This window comes from Salvelinus alpinus, chromosome 30 (assembly GCF_045679555.1).
Source record: "Salvelinus alpinus chromosome 30, SLU_Salpinus.1, whole genome shotgun sequence".
In the NCBI taxonomy this organism is placed as follows: Eukaryota; Metazoa; Chordata; class Actinopteri; order Salmoniformes; family Salmonidae; genus Salvelinus; species Salvelinus alpinus.
Genome location: NC_092115.1, coordinates 1,112,380 through 1,131,396, shown reverse-complemented (window position 1 = coordinate 1,131,396; position 19,017 = coordinate 1,112,380). Strand labels below are relative to the sequence as shown.

Genomic DNA, 19,017 nt, shown 5'->3' with positions numbered 1-19,017 from the left:
CTATGGGAGGACTACGAGGGACTATCAGAAGACTGTGAGCTACTATGGGAGGACTATGAGGGGACTATGAGAGGACTATGAGAGGACTATGAGAGGACTATGAGAGGACTACGAGGGACTATCAGAAGACTGTGAGCTACTATGGGAGGACTACGAGGGACTATCAGAAGACTGTGAGCTACTATGGGAGGACTATGAGGGGACTAGGAGGGACTATCAGAGGACTATGCGGGACTAGGAGGGACTATCAGAGGACTACGAGGGACTATGAGAGGACTACGAGGGACTATCAGAAGACTGTGAGCTACTATGGGAGGACTACGAGGGACTATCAGAAGACTGTGAGCTACTATGGGAGGACTATGAGGGGACTATGAGAGGACTATGAGAGGACTATGAGAGGACTATGAGAGGACTACGAGGGACTATCAGAAGACTGTGAGCTACTATGGGAGGACTACGAGGGACTATCAGAAGACTGTGAGCTACTATGGGAGGACTACGAGGGACTATCAGAAGACTGTGAGCTACTATGGGAGGACTATGAGGGGACTAGGAGGGACTATCAGAGGACTATGCGGGACTAGGAGGGACTATCAGAGGACTACGAGGGACTATGAGAGGACTACGAGGGACTATCAGAAGACTGTGAGCTACTATGGGAGGACTACGAGGGACTATCAGAAGACTGTGAGCTACTATGGGAGGACTATGAGGGGACTATGAGAGGACTATGAGAGGACTATGAGAGGACTATGAGAGGACTACGAGGGACTATCAGAAGACTGTGAGCTACTATGGGAGGACTACGAGGGACTATCAGAAGACTGTGAGCTACTATGGGAGGACTACGAGGGACTATCAGAAGACTGTGAGCTACTATGGGAGGACTATGAGGGGACTAGGAGGGACTATCAGAGGACTATGCGGGACTAGGAGGGACTATCAGAGGACTACGAGGGACTATGAGAGGACTACGAGGGACTATCAGAAGACTGTGAGCTACTATGGGAGGACTACGAGGGACTATCAGAAGACTGTGAGCTACTATGGGAGGACTATGAGGGGACTATGAGAGGACTATGAGAGGACTATGAGAGGACTATGAGAGGACTACGAGGGACTATCAGAAGACTGTGAGCTACTATGGGAGGACTACGAGGGACTATCAGAAGACTGTGAGCTACTATGGGAGGACTATGAGGGGACTAGGAGGGACTATCAGAGGACTATGCGGGACTAGGAGGGACTATCAGAGGACTACGAGGGACTATGAGAGGACTACGAGGGACTATCAGAAGACTGTGAGCTACTATGGGAGGACTACGAGGGACTATCAGAAGACTGTGAGCTACTATGGGAGGACTATGAGGGGACTATGAGAGGACTATGAGAGGACTATGAGAGGACTATGAGAGGACTACGAGGGACTATCAGAAGACTGTGAGCTACTATGGGAGGACTACGAGGGACTATCAGAAGACTGTGAGCTACTATGGGAGGACTACGAGGGACTATCAGAAGACTGTGAGCTACTATGGGAGGACTATGAGGGGACTAGGAGGGACTATCAGAGGACTATGCGGGACTAGGAGGGACTATCAGAGGACTACGAGGGACTATGAGAGGACTACGAGGGACTATCAGAAGACTGTGAGCTACTATGGGAGGACTACGAGGGACTATCAGAAGACTGTGAGCTACTATGGGAGGACTATGAGGGGACTATGAGAGGACTATGAGAGGACTATGAGAGGACTATGAGAGGACTACGAGGGACTATCAGAAGACTGTGAGCTACTATGGGAGGACTACGAGGGACTATCAGAAGACTGTGAGCTACTATGGGAGGACTACGAGGGACTATCAGAAGACTGTGAGCTACTATGGGAGGACTATGAGGGGACTAGGAGGGACTATCAGAGGACTATGCGGGACTAGGAGGGACTATATGAGAGGACTACGAGGGACTATCAGAAGACTGTGAGCTACTATGGGAGGACTACGAGGGACTATCAGAAGACTGTGAGCTACTATGGGAGGACTATGAGGGGACTATGAGAGGACTATGAGAGGACTATGAGAGGACTATGAGAGGACTACGAGGGACTATCAGAAGACTGTGAGCTACTATGGGAGGACTACGAGGGACTATCAGAAGACTGTGAGCTACTATGGGAGGACTATGAGGGGACTAGGAGGGACTATCAGAGGACTATGCGGGACTAGGAGGGACTATCAGAGGACTACGAGGGACTATGAGAGGACTACGAGGGACTATCAGAAGACTGTGAGCTACTATGGGAGGACTATGAGGGATTATGAGTTGGCTATGAGAGTCAAATATTTCTCAGAGGCCGGTCTTCCAGACTCCTCAATGTCCTTCTGTTCTATACAGCAGATAACCCTTCAAGTAGGGGGGGTCATCTTCTCCAGAGAGAATGCAGGTGGATGTTCTATTTAAAAACTCTCCACCCATCAGGCGTGAATGAAGAATTGTTATTGTTATCTCTGGCCCCCTACTCTTACCATCCTGTCTTCTGAGGAAACGTTCACATGGCATATGTATAAGCAAAAATATATTATATTTCTCTCTTTGCTTTTGTATATAATTTAGACCATGCATTCCATTGGGCGAGGTACTGAATCAGATCATGCATTCCATTGGGCGAGGTACTGAATCAGATCATGCATTCCATTGGACGAGGTACTGAATCAGACCATGCATTCCATTGGACGAGGTACTGAATCAGATCATGCATTCCATTGGGCGAGGTACTGAATCAGACCATGCATTCCATTGGACGAGGTACTGAATCAGACCATGCATTCCATTGGACGAGGTACTGAATCAGACCATGCATTCCATTGGGCGAGGTACTGAATCAGACCATCAGTTCCATTGGACGAGGTACTGAATCAGACCATCAGTTCCATTGGACGAGGTACTGAATCAGACCATGCATTCCATTGGACGAGGTACTGAATCAGACCATCAGTTCCATTGGGCGAGGTACTGAATCAGACCATCAGTTCCATTGGACGAGGTACTGAATCAGACCATGCATTCCATTGGACGAGGTACTGAATCAGACCATGCATTCCATTGGGCGAGGTACTGAATCAGACCATCAGTTCCATTGGACGAGGTACTGAATCAGACCATGCATTCCATTGGACGAGGTACTGAATCAGACCATGAATTCCATTAGACGAGGTACTAAATAGAGACCAGGCATTCCATTGGACAAGGTACTTGTTCATAGATGTTCTGATGTATTTTCTTGCTCGATCATGTGACATATGTAATTATCCTTGATATAGAAGACAGGTGTGTGTGCCAACGATTTCCATTGAAAGGGTTGTGTTTTTAAAAAAACTTGCATTTATGCACTTTCTTGTACAATTACTTATTTGTTCAAATAAACATATTTATTTTGCATTCAAGCCTCAGTTTTGAATGTATTCCTTTTTTCGGACAGTGTGTCCATCTCCTCCAGGGGTCATCCAGGGGTCATACCCCAGTTCAACTGCATGAAAGAACGCAGTGACACGTCTTCCTTTCGTCCAAGTCATGTTACGGTTCTGTCCTGATATGTGTTTTATGCTCTGAGAAACAGCTGTGATATTCAGATGACTCCAGAACACCGCTGGCAAACTGTGTCATTTCAATCGTTTTTGCGGCAACTCTTGATACGGATAGTTAGACATTTTGGGGGGGGGGGGGTTTTTGCAGGTGGACATCTTTACAGAGGTTGGGATGACTTTGATCAGCGGCAGGGAGAAGGTAAAGGACATGCAAAAGTTTCAGACAGTCAGTACAGCGTATTAATGTGTTGAGCTGCTGTGTCACCTGACCAGAATATAGACCAGTTGGCTGTAACAGCTGCCTGGTCCAGCTCAGAGCGGTAGGTGAAGTTATGGTTCTATCTCCATGGTTACGGGACTAAATATATTATCTCCGTACAGCCCAATGATGAGCGGTAACAGATAAGCGACTGTTCCTGGTGTACAGCCCAATGATGAGCGGTAACAGATAAGAGACTCTCCCTGATGTACAGCCCAATGATGAGCGGTAACAGATAAGAGACTCTTCCTGATGTACAGCCCAATGATGAGCGGTAACAGATAAGAGACTCTTCCTGATGTACAGCCCAATGATGAGCGGTAACATATAGGAGACTGTTCCTGATGTACAGCCCAATGATGAGCGGTAACAGATAAGAGACTCTTCCTGATGTACAGCCCAATGATGAGCGGTAACAGATAAGAGACTGTTCCTGGTGTACAGCCCAATGATGAGCGGTAACAGATAAGAGACTCTTCCTGATGTACAGCCCAATGGGGGCGGTAACAGATAAGAGACTCTTCCTGATGTACAGCCCAATGATGAGCGGTAACAGATAAGAGACTGTTCCTGATGTACAGCCCAATGGGGGCGGTAACAGATAAGAGACTCTTCCTGATGTACAGCCCAATGATGAGCGGTAACAGATAAGAGACTCTTCCTGATGTACAGCCCAATGATGAGCGGTAACAGATAAGAGACTCTTCCTGATGTACAGCCCAATGATGAGCGGTAACATATAGGAGACTGTTCCTGATGTACAGCCCAATGATGAGCGGTAACAGATAAGAGACTCTTCCTGATGTACAGCCCAATGGGGGCGGTAACAGATAAGAGACTCTTCCTGATGTACAGCCCAATGGGGGCGGTAACAGATAAGAGACTCTTCCTGATGTACAGCCCAATGATGAGCGGTAACAGATAAGAGACTCTTCCTGATGTACAGCCCAATGATGAGCGGTAACAGATAAGAGACTCTTCCTGATGTACAGCCCAATGATGAGCGGTAACAGATAAGAGACTCTTCCTGATGTACAGCCCAATGGGGGCGGTAACAGATAAGACACTATTCCTGAAGTACAGCCCAATGGGGGCGGTAACAGATAAGACACTATTCCTGATGTACAGCCCCGTACATCAGGACAGGATACTATTTGGGATGTGTCCTGTGTTCCTACTGTCCAGGCCGGTATGTAGAGATGGGGAGAGTGGTTTAGGTACAGGCCGGTATGTAGAGATGGGGAGAGTGGTGCAGATAAGTGGTTATCTGTTTAGGTCCAGGCCGGTATGTAGAGATGGGGAGAGTGGTTTAGGTACAGGCCGGTATGTAGTGATGGGGAGAGTGGTGCAGATAAGTGGTTATCTGTTTAGGTCCAGGCCGGTATGTAGTGATGGGGAGAGTGGTGCAGATAAGTGGTTATCTGTTTAGGTCCAGGCCGGTATGTAGAGATGGGGAGAGTGGTGCAGATAAGTGGTTATCTGTTTAGGTCCAGGCCGGTATGTAGTGATGGGGAGAGTGGTTTAGGTCCAGGCCGGTATGTAGTGATAGGGAGAGTGGTGCAGATAAGTGGTTATCTGTTTAGGTACAGGCCGGTATGTAGAGATGGGGAGAGTGGTTTAGGTACAGGCCGGTATGTAGAGATGGGGAGAGTGGTGCAGATAAGTGGTTATCTGTTTAGGTCCAGGCCGGTATGTAGAGATGGGGAGAGTGGTGCAGATAAGTGGTTATCTGTTTAGGTCCAGGCCGGTATGTAGTGATGGGGAGAGTGGTTTAGGTACAGGCCGGTATGTAGAGATGGGGAGAGTGGTGCAGATAAGTGGTTATCTGTTTAGGTCCAGGCCGGTATGTAGAGATGGGGAGAGTGGTGCAGATAAGTGGTTATCTGTTTAGGTCCAGGCCGGTATGTAGTGATGGGGAGAGTGGTTTAGGTACAGGCCGGTATGTAGAGATGGGGAGAGTGGTGCAGATAAGTGGTTATCTGTTTAGGTACAGGCCGGTATGTAGAGATGGGGAGAGTGGTTTAGGTACAGGCCGGTATGTAGAGATGGGGAGAGTGGTGCAGATAAGTGGTTATCTGTTTAGGTCCAGGCCGGTATGTAGTGATGGGGAGAGTGGTTTAGGTACAGGCCGGTATGTAGAGATGGGGAGAGTGGTGCAGATAAGTGGTTATCTGTTTAGGTCCAGGCCGGTATGTAGTGATGGGGAGAGTGGTTTAGGTACAGGCCGGTATGTAGTGATGGGGAGAGTGGTGCAGATAAGTGGTTATCTGTTTAGGTACAGGCCGGTATGTAGTGATGGGGAGAGTGGTTTAGGTACAGGCCGGTATGTAGTGATGGGGAGAGTGGTTTAGGTCCAGGCCGGTATGTAGTGATGGGGAGAGTGGTTTAGGTACAGGCCGGTATGTAGTGATGGGGAGAGTGGTGCAGATAAGTGGTTATCTGTTTAGGTACAGGCCGGTATGTAGTGATGGGGAGAGTGGTTTAGGTACAGGCCGGTATGTAGAGATGGGGAGAGTGGTGCAGATAAGTGGTTATCTGTTTAGGTCCAGGCCGGTATGTAGTGATGGGGAGAGTGGTTTAGGTACAGGCCGGTATGTAGTGATGGGGAGAGTGGTGCAGATAAGTGGTTATCTGTTTAGGTCCAGGCCGGTATGTAGTGATGGGGAGAGTGGTTTAGGTACAGGCCGGTATGTAGTGATGGGGAGAGTGGTTTAGGTCCAGGCCGGTATGTAGTGATAGGGAGAGTGGTGCAGATAAGTGGTTATCTGTTTAGGTACAGGCCGGTATGTAGAGATGGGGAGAGTGGTTTAGGTCCAGGCCGGTATGTAGTGATGGGGAGAGTGGTGCAGATAAGTGGTTATCTGTTTAGGTCCAGGCCGGTATGTAGTGATGGGGAGAGTGGTTTAGGTACAGGCCGGTATGTAGTGATGGGGAGAGTGGTGCAGATAAGTGGTTATCTGTTTAGGTCCAGGCCGGTATGTAGTGATGGGGAGAGTGGTGACTGTGTTTCCAGACCTGAGGCGCTGCGGAGATAATATATTTAGTCCCGTAACCATGGAGATAGCACCATAACATCACCTACCGCTCTGAGCTGGACCAGGCAGCTGATCCATAATCTTGATGATGGTACAGAGGACCATAGAGTGTTCAATAGACTAGACAGGATCTTTGTGTGATGAAGACAGGCTGTAAATCCTAACTGAGGGTCCCAGCTGAGCCTTTGTATTAAAAAGACGTGTGTGAGCTCCTGTGTTTGTGTGACGCCTGTGGGTGTGAGTGCCTATGCGCGAGTGTGTGTGAGTATTCAGGAGATGACTGTGTAAGACTTCACTGAGCTGGCGCCCTCTATCTGTACTCACAGCACCAACACTAACTGAGACAGAGAACCAGCCCCTCCTATAGAACACCAACAGTATCTGGTAGCCCAACTGCTCTCCAGTCAGCAAGTCTCTCCCAGAGATTAAGTAACCTTTTTCAAACACAATTTTGGTGTTGTCTGCTGGTTATAGTCAATTAAAAAACTACGTTTAAGAAAAGTACAACATGTCTAAAGATGACTTTTCAACATTGTCTGCTCCCAAGCGTTCTCATATTATGCCGCAAACGTTAGCCACATAAGTGAGAGCTAGCTAGCTACCAACCAGAACATTAAGGTAACCAAGATTAACAACACAAACAAATGGTCTTTACAGCTACAAGTAGTGAGTGGAGTTACTAACAGACTATACAACTACAAGTAGTGAGTGGAGTTACTAACAGACTATACAGCTACAAGTAGTGAGTGGAGTTACTAACAGACTATACAGCTACAAGTAGTGAGTAGAGTTACTAACAGACTATACAGCTACAAGTAGTGAGTGGAGTTACTAACAGACTATACAACTACAAGTAGTGAGTGGAGTTACTAACAGACTATACAACTACAAGTAGTGAGTGGAGTTACTAACAGACTATACAACTACAAGTAGTGAGTGGAGTTACTAACAGACTATACAACTACAAGTAGTGAGTGGAGTTACAGACTATACAGCTACAAGTAGTGAGTGGAGTTACTAACAGACTATACAGCTACAAGTAGTGAGTGGAGTTACAGACTATACAGCTACAAGTAGTGAGTGGAGTTACTAACAGACTATACAGCTACAAGTAGTGAGTGGAGTTACAGACTATACAGCTACAAGTAGTGAGTGGAGTTACTAACAGACTATACAGCTACAAGTAGTGAGTGGAGTTAAACAGACTATACAGCTACAAGTAGTGAGTGGAGTTACTAACAGACTATACAGCTACAAGTAGTGAGTGGAGTTACTAACAGACTATACAACTACAAGTAGTGAGTGGAGTTACTAACAGACTATACAGCTACAAGTAGTGAGTGGAGTTACTAACAGACTATACAGCTACAAGTAGTGAGTGGAGTTACTAACAGACTATACAACTACAAGTAGTGAGTGGAGTTACTAACGGACTATACAACTACAAGTAGTGAGTGGAGTTACTAACAGACTATACAACTACAAGTAGTGAGTGGAGTTACTAACAGACTATACAGCTACAAGTAGTGAGTGGAGTTACAGACTATACAGCTACAAGTAGTGAGTAGAGTTACTAACAGACTATACAACTACAAGTAGTGAGTGGAGTTACTAACAGACTATACAGCTACAAGTAGTGAGTGGAGTTACTAACAGACTATACAGCTACAAGTAGTGAGTGGAGTTACTAACAGACTATACAGCTACAAGTAGTGAGTGGAGTTACAGACTATACAGCTACAAGTAGTGAGTGGAGTTACTAACAGACTATACAGCTACAAGTAGTGAGTGGAGTTACAGACTATACAGCTACAAGTAGTGAGTGGAGCTACTAACAGACTATACAACTACAAGTAGTGAGTGGAGTTACAGACTATACAGCTACGAGTAGTGAGTGGAGTTACAGACTATACAGCTACAAGTAGTGAGTGGAGTTACTAACGGACTATACAACTACAAGTAGTGAGTGGAGTTACTAACGGACTATACAACTACAAGTAGTGAGTGGAGTTACTAACAGACTATACAGCTACAAGTAGTGAGTGGAGTTACTAACAGACTATACAGCTACAAGTAGTGAGTGGAGTTACAGACTATACAGCTACAAGTAGTGAGTGGAGTTACAGACTATACAGCTACAAGTAGTGAGTGGAGTTACTAACAGACTATACAGCTACAAGTAGTGAGTGGAGTTACTAACAGACTATACAGCTACAAGTAGTGAGTGGAGTTACAGACTATACAGCTACAAGTAGTGAGTGGAGTTACTAACAGACTATACAACTACAAGCAGTGAGTGGAGTTACTAACAGACTATACAACTACAAGTAGTGAGTGGAGTTACTAACAGACTATACAACTACAAGTAGTGAGTGGAGTTACAGACTATACAGCTACAAGTAGTGAGTGGAGTTACTAACAGACAATACAACTACAAGTAGTGAGTGGAGTTACTAACAGACTATACAACTACAAGTAGTGAGTGGAGTTACAGACTATACAGCTACTAGTGAGTGGAGTTACAGACTATACAGCTACAAGTAGTGAGTGGAGTTACTAACAGACTATACAGCTACAATTAGTGAGTGGAGTTACAGACTATACAGCTACAAGTAGTGAGTGGAGTTACTAACAGACTATACAACTACAAGTAGTGAGTGGAGTTACTAACAGACTATACAACTACAAGTAGTGAGTGGAGTTACTAACAGACTATACAACTACAAGTAGTGAGTGGAGTTACAGACTATACAGCTACAAGTAGTGAGTGGAGTTACTAACAGACAATACAACTACAAGTAGTGAGTGGAGTTACTAACAGACTATACAACTACAAGTAGTGAGTGGAGTTACAGACTATACAGCTACAAGTAGTGAGTGGAGTTACTAACAGACAATACAACTACAAGTAGTGAGTGGAGTTACTAACAGACTATACAGCTACAAGTAGTGTGTGGAGTTACAGACTATACAGCTACAAGTAGTGAGTGGAGTTACTAACAGACTATACAACTACAAGTAGTGAGTGGAGTTACTAACAGACTATACAGCTACAAGTAGTAAGTGGAGTTACTAACAGACTATACAACTACAAGTAGTGAGTGGAGTTACTAACAGACAATACAACTACAAGTAGTGAGTGGAGTTACTAACAGACTATACAACTACAAGTAGTGATTCGAGTTACTAACAGACTATACAGCTACAAGTAGTGAGTAGAGTTACTAACAGACTATACAGCTACAAGTAGTGAGTGGAGTTACTAACAGACTATACAGCTACAAGTAGTGAGTGGAGTTACTAACAGACTATACAGCTACAAGTAGTGAGTGGAGTTACTAACAGACTATACAGCTACAAGTAGTGAGTGGAGTAACAGACTATACAGCTACAAGTAGTGAGTGGAGTTACTAACAGACTATACAGCTACAAGTAGTGTGTGGAGTTACAGACTATACAGCTACAAGTAGTGAGTGGAGTTACTAACAGACTATACAGCTACAAGTAGTGTGTGGAGTTACAGACTATACAGCTACAAGTAGTGAGTGGAGTTACAAAAGTTGGGAGCATGCGAACCATAGGTAGTGATTTTGGACCTGGTTACATGGACATTGAACAACACAGCAGCTTTTCAGCATGTTTTGTGATTTCTGTATATCAAAAAAATCGACAACAAAATGGAGTCTTTTACAGTGGGGATCAATGGGAAAGAATATTTACAGTGGGGTTCAATGGGAAAGAATATTTACAGTGGGGATCAATGGGAAAGAATGTTTACAGTGGGGATCAATGGGAAAGAATATTTACAGTGGGGTTCAATGGGAAAGAATATTTACAGTGGGGATCAATGGGAAAGAATATTTACAGTGGGGATCAATGGGAAAGAATGTTTACAGTGGGGATCAATGGGAAAGAATATTTACAGTGGGGATCAATGGGAAAGAATATTTACAGTGGGGATCAATGGGAAAGAATGTTTACAGTGGGGATCAATGGGAAAGAATATTTACAGTGGGGATCAATGGGAAAGAATATTTACAGTGGGGATCAATGGGAAAGAATATTTACAGTGGGGATCAATGGGAAAGAATATTTACAGTGGGGATCAATGGGAAAGAATATTTACAGTGGGGATCAATGGGAAAGAACATTTGTTTTCCCCAATTTGTGGGCGTGGTTGAGGGGAATTCCTTCTGATGACATGAATACCTCTGAGTTTAGGGTGTCACCCACCCTGTTTCCTAGGTAACCACCCATATGACTGACAGCTAGATTCTCTCTCTGGTACAGGAGTTCACACACAACATAGCTACTATTCTAGTTGCCAGTGTATCACAGAGGAATCATTTAATAATGTACCAAATCCTCACAACAACAACAACATCAACAACAAGAACATATACAATACACATTGATAACAGCAGCTGCCTTTAACAGTATTCGTTATGTACCGTTTTTTCATCATTTAGTTTGTTTGTAATCAACAATGTTTTTAGAAGAACATGTTAGAGTTTTATACATATAAACATGATCTTCATTTTGTGAAGGTGAGATCTGTACAGTATTTACAAATCTGTACTGTATATCATACAGAGAGAAACCGGATCAACATGTACAACAACAGATTATCACTGATCATCAACCAATGATCAATAAATAAATTGCTCTAATATCTGAGTACCCCTCATTTATTACATTTCCTTCCTGATTTGCTAACAGATTATAATCTGGATATGTGAGGTGACATTGTGGTAACTTTATGTTATTCAACATTTATTTGTTATAAAAATACATTTGCTGCTTTGAGTTCCGTCACTCATGAAATTATAATAATAATCTGCACATGTGAGAGGCACAACTCTCACAGCGTAGCCTAGTGGTTAGAGCATAGAGACAACTCTCACAGCGTAGCCTAGTGGTTAGAGCGTAAAGACAACTCTCACAGCGTAGCCTAGTGGTTAGAGCGTAGAGACAACTCTCACAGCGTAGCCTAGTGGTTAGAGCGTAGAGACAACTCTCACAGCGTAGCCTAGTGGTTAGAGCGTAGAGACAACTCTCACAGCGTAGCCTAGTGGTTAGAGCGTAGAGACAACTCTCACAGCGTAGCCTAGTGGTTAGAGCGTAGAGACAACTCTCACAGCGTAGTAATATAATATAGGACAGTACAGACAGTACCAATAGTATTATAGTATAGGACAGTACAGACAGTACAGACACTACCAATAGTATTATAGTATAGGACAGTACAGACAGTACCAATAGTATTATAGTATAGGACAGTACACACAGTACCAATAGTATTATAGTATAGGACAGTACAGACAGTACAGACACTACCAATAGTATTATAGTATAGGACAGTACAGACAGTACCAATAGTATTATAGTATAGGACAGTACAGACACTACCAATAGTATTATAGTATAGGACAGTAAAGACAGTACAGACACTACCAATAGTATTATAGTATAGGACAGTACAGACAGTACCAATAGTATTATAGTATAGGACAGTACACACAGTACCAATAGTAAAATAGTATAGGACAGTAAAGACAGTACAGACACTACCAATAGTATTATAGTATAGGACAGTACAGACAGTACCAATAGTATTATAGTATAGGACAGTACAGACACTACCAATAGTATTATAGTATAGGACAGTACAGACACTACCAATAGTATTATAGTATAGGACAGTACAGACAGTACCAATAGTATTATAGTATGATACCATACATGGGACAGGTATGCGTTGTATATGGTATGGGACAGGTCTGTGTTGTATATGGTATTGAAAGGTCTGTGCTGTACATGGTATGGGACAGGTCTGTGTTGTATATGGTATGGGACAGATCTGCGTTGTATATGGTATGGGACAGGTCTGCATGGTATATGGTATGGGACAGGTCTGTGTTGTACATGGTATGGGACAGGTCTGTGTTGTATATGGTATGGGACAGGTCTGTGTTGTATATGGTATGGGACAGGTCTGTGTTGTATATGGTATGGGACAGGTCTGTGTTGTATATGGTATGGGACAGGTCTGCGTTGTATATGGTATGGGACAGGTCTGCGTTGTATATGGTATGGGACAGGTCTGCGTTGTATATGGTATGGGACAGGTCTGTGTTGTATATGGTATGGGACAGGTCTGTGTTGTAAATGGTATGGGACAGGTCTGTGTTGTATATTGTATGGGACAGGTCTGCGTTGTATATGGTATGGGACAGGTCTGTGTTGTATATTGTATGGGACAGACCTGCGTTGTATATGGTATGGGACAGGTCTGTGTTGTATATGGTATGGGACAGGTCTGTGTTGTACATGGTATGGGACAGGTCTGTGTTGTATATGGTATGGGACAGGTCTGTGTTGTACATGGTATTGGACAGGTCTGTGTTGTATAAGGTATGGGACAGGTCTGTGTTGTATATGGTATGGGACAGGTCTGTGTTGTACATGGTATGGGACAGGTCTGTGTTGTATATGGTATGGGACAGGTCTGTGTTGTATATGGTATGGGACAGGTCTGTGTTGTATATGGTATGGGACAGGTCTATGTTGTATATGGTATGGGACAGGTCTGTGTTGTATATGGTATGGGACAGGTCTGTGTTGTACATGGTATGGGACAGGTCTGTGTTGTATATGGTATGGGACAGGTCTGTGTTGTATATGGTATGGGACAGGTCTGTGTTGTATATGGTATGGGACAGGTCTGTGTTGTACATGGTATGGGACAGGTCTGTGTTGTATATTGTATGGGACAGGTCTGTGTTGTACATGGTATTGGACAGGTCTGTGTTGTATAAGGTATGGGACAGGTCTGTGTTGTATATGGTATGGGACAGGTCTGTGTTGTACATGGTATGGGACAGGTCTGTGTTGTATATGGTATGGGACAGGTCTGTGTTGTATATGGTATGGGACAGGTCTGTGTTGTATATGGTATGGGACAGGTCTGTGTTGTATATGGTATGGGACAGGTCTGTGTTGTATATGGTATGGGACAGGTCTGTGTTGTACATGGTATGGGACAGGTCTGTGTTGTATATGGTATGGGACAGGTCTGTGTTGTATATGGTATGGGACAGGTCTGTGTTGTATATGGTATGGGACAGGTCTGTGTTGTACATGGTATGGGACAGGTCTGTGTTGTATATTGTATGGGACAGGTCTGTGTTGTACATGGTATGGGACAGGTCTATGTTGTATATGGTATGGGACAGGTCTGTGTTGTATATGGTATGGGACAGGTCTGTGTTGTATATGGTATGGGACAGGTCTGTGTTGTATATGGTATGGGACAGGTCTGTGTTGTACATGGTATGGGACAGGTCTGTGTTGTATATGGTATGGGACAGGTCTGTGTTGTACATGGTATGGGACAGGTCTGTGTTGTATATGGTATGGGACAGGTCTGTGTTGTATATGGTATGGGACAGGTCTGTGTTGTATATGGTATGGGACAGGTCTGCGTTGTATATGGTATGGGACAGGTCTGTGTTGTATATGGTATGGGACAGGTCTGTCATAACAGGTCAAAGCAGTTACTATAGTATAGGACAATACGGTCCACAGCGTAGAGACTGCAGACTGCTCTGTACCTGCATAACCCTGCTCCGTCCAGACATGTCCACTGCAGTCCTGGAGCTCTGCTCTACAGCAGCCTCTGACCCACCCAGCCCCGCCTCCGGATGCCCCGCCTCCGGATGCCCCGCCTCCGGATGCACCCTGCCGTCCCGCATCCTGAACTCCACCGAGGTGAACGACGACATGCTGCCGTTTTTCCTCGCCCAGGTCCGGGATGTGTCCACAGCTGTCTCCCTCTTAGACCTGCCCTGCAACCCCTGATCCCTGCCCTCTGACCTCTCCCTTGCCCCGTTCCCGTTGAGGCTGAGATCGTCAAGGAAGGGGTCTGAGTCGCTGCTGTGGGACATGTTGTAATAGGTGCACTTAGGGGTCAGAGGTCGGGCCAGCTCCTCTAGCTCGGAGGAGGAGAGGACAGACAAGGGGTTGAGGTGGTGGTGGAGGGAGGAGGAGGAGTGGTGGTCGTAGGCTGGAGCCTCCTCACTGAGGGTCGTATCCACGGACGTGTTGTCAAGGTTACCGTACATCCCCATGGGAACCGGGGGAGACTTCCTGATTAGGTGATTCTCCTTAAGAAGCCAGCGCCCCTGGTCAATCAGAACACCCTCACTAGAGTCAGGGAGGCTCTTAGAGTCTGCTGCGCTCTGCCACGCTCCTCCCACCCCTTCAGGAGAGTCCCCCTCCTTAAACAGCCAACGCCCCTGATCGATCATCCTGACCAGCTCTGGTCCTGGTTCTGTCTTCACTGAGCCGGACCCGCTGACGTACGACAGGCTCTCCCCACAGACTTTAGCCCCAGAGTCACAAGACTCAAAGCTCTCTGTGGGCCTCTTCCCTTCAAGACTCTCAGGGCTCCTCAACTGATCTGCTTTCATTTCTGACGAGGGTTTAGAGGCCCAGAGCTCCAGAGAGGTGGTACCTGCTTTACTCTGCTTGTCACTAGTCTGTCTGATACGTCGAAAGCCAGGCGAGTGTCTCCCTGCCTCTTCCTTGTCTTCGTCTCCGCTCTCCGTTGACATGTCCACTGACCCCTGGGTCTTGTACCCTCCGCTGCTGGATGTCTCAGGTCTGTAGTCAGACAGGTCAGAGGTGTTGGGGCTGGGCAGTCTCTTCAGGCCGTACTGGCTGTCGACGCATCCATTAAATATAACCATCTGTTTGGTATGGACGACCCTGGTTGCCCCCTCCGGCTCGATCCGCAGGTTACCCTTAGGGTCGTAGGTGAACATCAGGGAGGAAGACTTCAGAGCAGTGTTGACGAAGTCTAGAAGCTCCTGAGATATCTCCACAGGATGGGAGCAGTCTTTACCTCTGACCTCTTCTTCTTCATCCTCCTCTTCCTCTCCTTCGTCAGTCTTTAGTTCGTTGGAGGTGTCTAGACCCTGATCTTTGACACCACAGAGGTTTATGGCTCTAGAGGAGGAGTTGTTGGACACTGCATTGACCTCCTTGTGTTCTGAGACTTTACACTCTACCTCAGATTGATCTGACTTTACAGACTTATCTGACTTTACAGATTGATCTGACTTTACAGACTTATCTGACTTTACAGATTGATCTGACTTTACAGACTTATCTGACTTTACAGATGGATCTGACTTTACAGACTTATCTGACTTTACAGATTGATCTGACTTTACAGACTTATCTGACTTTACAGATTGATCTGACTTTACAGACTTATCTGACTTTACAGATGGATCTGACTTTACAGACTTATCTGACTTTACAGACTTATCTGACTTTACAGATTGATCTGACTTTACAGATTGATCTGACTTTACAGATTGCCTTGAAGTCATTGACTTTTCTGAATTGAAAGATTTCATGGATTTCTCTGATTTCTCTGTTATTACTGACTTTCTTGACTTTTCTGATTTCACTGATTTCATTGACATTGATTTCATTGACTCCCTTCCTCCCTGCTCTGATGCTTTAGACTCTACCTCTAATTCCTCAGACATTACAGATTCCTCTGACATTACAGATTTCTCAGACATTACAGATTCCTCAGACATTACAGATTTCTCTGACTTCACTGATTTCTCTGACATTAAAGACTTAATGAACTTCCTTGACATTGATACTTCCGACCCAACCTCAGCTGCCTTCTCTTCCTCCACCTGCTCCCCCTCATCATAATTCTGCTCTTCACAGCTGCCCTGGTCCTCCTTCTCCTCTCCCTCCTCTTCTGAACCCCGTTCTTCTATATAACAGACTTCATCTAACATCCTGCCACTGGAACAGACTTTGTTATCTGAGGATGGTTGACTATCAACACTCCTGCCCTCTTCAAAGTCTGATTCAGATCTCTTGTCCTCACTCTCCACCATTCCGCCCTTTTCCTCTTCCCCCACCTCTTCTCTCTCCTCCTTCTCCTCCTCATCTTCTTCACTTTCTCCCTCCTCTTCCTTTTCTGCTAACTCCTTCCTCTGCCTCTCAACTTCCTCACCCTCCTCCTCCACCCTTTCCTCCTCCCCCTCATTATCTCCCTCCATATCCTTAACCTCCTCCTCCACTTCCTCCTCCTCAACCAACTCCTCATCTTTCTCCTCCTCTTCCTCATTATCTCCCTCTTCTCCATTCTGTGCCTTTTCATCCTCCTCCTCCTCTTCTTTCTCCTCCTCCTCCACCTCCTCCTCCTCCTCCTCTTCTTTCTCATCCTCCACCTCTTTCTCATCCTCCACCTCCACCTCCTCCACCTCCTCTTTCTCATCCTCCACCTCCTCATCTTTCTCCTCCACATTTTCTTTCTCATCTTCCACCTCCTCATCTTCCTTCTCCACCTCTTTTTTCTCATCCTCCACCTCCTCCTCCACCTCTTCTTTCTCATCCTCCACCTCCTCATCTTTCTCCTCCACATTTTCTTTCTCATTTTCCACCTCCTCATCTTCCTCCTCCACCTCTTCTTTCTCATCCTCCACCTCCTCCTCCTCCTCCACCTCTTCTTTCTCATCCTCCACCTCCTCCACCTCTTCTTTCTCATCCTCCACCTCCTCCACCCCTTCTTTCTCATCCTCCACCTCCTCCACCTCTTCTTTCTCATCCTCCACCTCCTCCACCTCTTCTTTCTCATCCTCCACCTCCTCCACCTCTTCTTTCTCATCCTCCACCTCCTCCACCTCTTTTTTCTCATCTTCCACCTCCACCTCCTCCACCTCTTCTTTCTCATCCTCCACCTTCTCCACCTCTTTCTCATCCTCCACCTCCTCCACCTCTTCTTTCTCATCCTCCACCTCCTCCTCCTCCACCTCTTCTTTCTCATCCTCCACCTCAGCGTCATATCCTTCCTCCACATCTTTCTCATGAACAGAACCAGCTGGACTACATACTTCAGAAGCTGACTGAGCTGACCTTACTGACTTCAATGACTGAGCTGACTTCACTGAGTTCAATGACTTCACTGAGTTCAATGACTGTATTGACTTCACTGAGTTCAATGACTGTATTGACTTCACTGACTTCAATGACTTCACTGACTTCACTGAGTTCAATTGTTGTATTGACTTCACTGACTTCAATGACTGAGCTGACTTCACTGACTTCAATGACTGAGCTGACTTCACTGATTTCAATGAAACTGATACTTCAGACTCTACCTCTGCTGGTGATTTCAGTGACTGCACTGACACCAACGAGTGTACTGATTTCAATGACTGCACTGACTTTACTGTTGTAATTGAATTCTCTGACTTTACTGATTTCAATGACTGAATAGACTTCATTGACAGCATTGACATTGACTTTGACTCCCTCATGCCTGATTCTATTAATGGACTAACATCTTGGGATGTCTTTACTGATTTCAATGACTTTACTGACTTCAATGACTGTACTGACTGCAATGACTGTACTGACTGCAATGACTGTACTGACTTCAATGACTGTACTGACTGCAATGACTGTACTGACTTCAATGACTGTACTGACTGCAATGACTGTACTGATTTCAATGACTGTACTGACTTCAATGACTGTACTGACTTCAATGACTGTACTGATTTCAATGACTGTACTGACTGCAATGACTGTACTGATTTCAATGACTGTACTGACTTCAATGACTGTACTGACTTCAATGACTGTACTGAAAGCAATGACTTCATTGACTCCCTCTCTTTTGACTCCATCCTGTCAGGGTCTGATAGTCCACCAATATCAGGCTCTGACTTCACTGACTTCAATGACATTTCTGAGTTAATTGACTGCATTGACTTGGACTTCCCTGATTCTCTTTCTGTTCCAGGCTCAATTAGTACACCATCATCAGTCTCCAATGACTTTAGTGACTGTAATGACTTTACTGACCTCAGTGACCGTACTGATAGCAATGACTTCAGTGATTGTAATGACTTTGTTTCTGTTGACTCCCTCCTGCCAGGATCTAAAAGTATATCAGACTGTAGTGTTGGTTCTGACTTTACGGACTTCATCAACTTTGATTCCCTCATGCCTGATTCTATGGCTGTATTAACATCTTGTGTCCGATCTGCAGCAGTGTTGACCTCCTCAGAGTGAATGGCTGTTGCTTCTGTTTCA

The 19,017-nt window shown here is 45.2% G+C and overlaps 1 protein-coding gene across 1 annotated transcript in view; it reads right to left on the bottom strand.

Annotated features, from left to right (window-relative positions):
* LOC139559548 (oxygen-regulated protein 1) overlaps positions 1–19,017 on the bottom strand; it is a 123,096-nt gene that overhangs the window by 46,715 nt on the left and 57,364 nt on the right. The window contains exons 13-17 of the mRNA XM_071375638.1: positions 18,903–19,017; positions 17,562–17,780; positions 17,466–17,513; positions 16,573–17,330; positions 14,496–15,891 (exon numbers count right to left, since the gene is read on the bottom strand). The exon at positions 18,903–19,017 is cut by the window's right edge and continues 779 nt beyond it. Coding sequence (XP_071231739.1) covers positions 14,496–15,891; positions 16,573–17,330; positions 17,466–17,513; positions 17,562–17,780; positions 18,903–19,017 — 2,536 coding nt within the window. The remainder of the gene's footprint in view (positions 1–14,495; positions 15,892–16,572; positions 17,331–17,465; positions 17,514–17,561; positions 17,781–18,902) is intronic.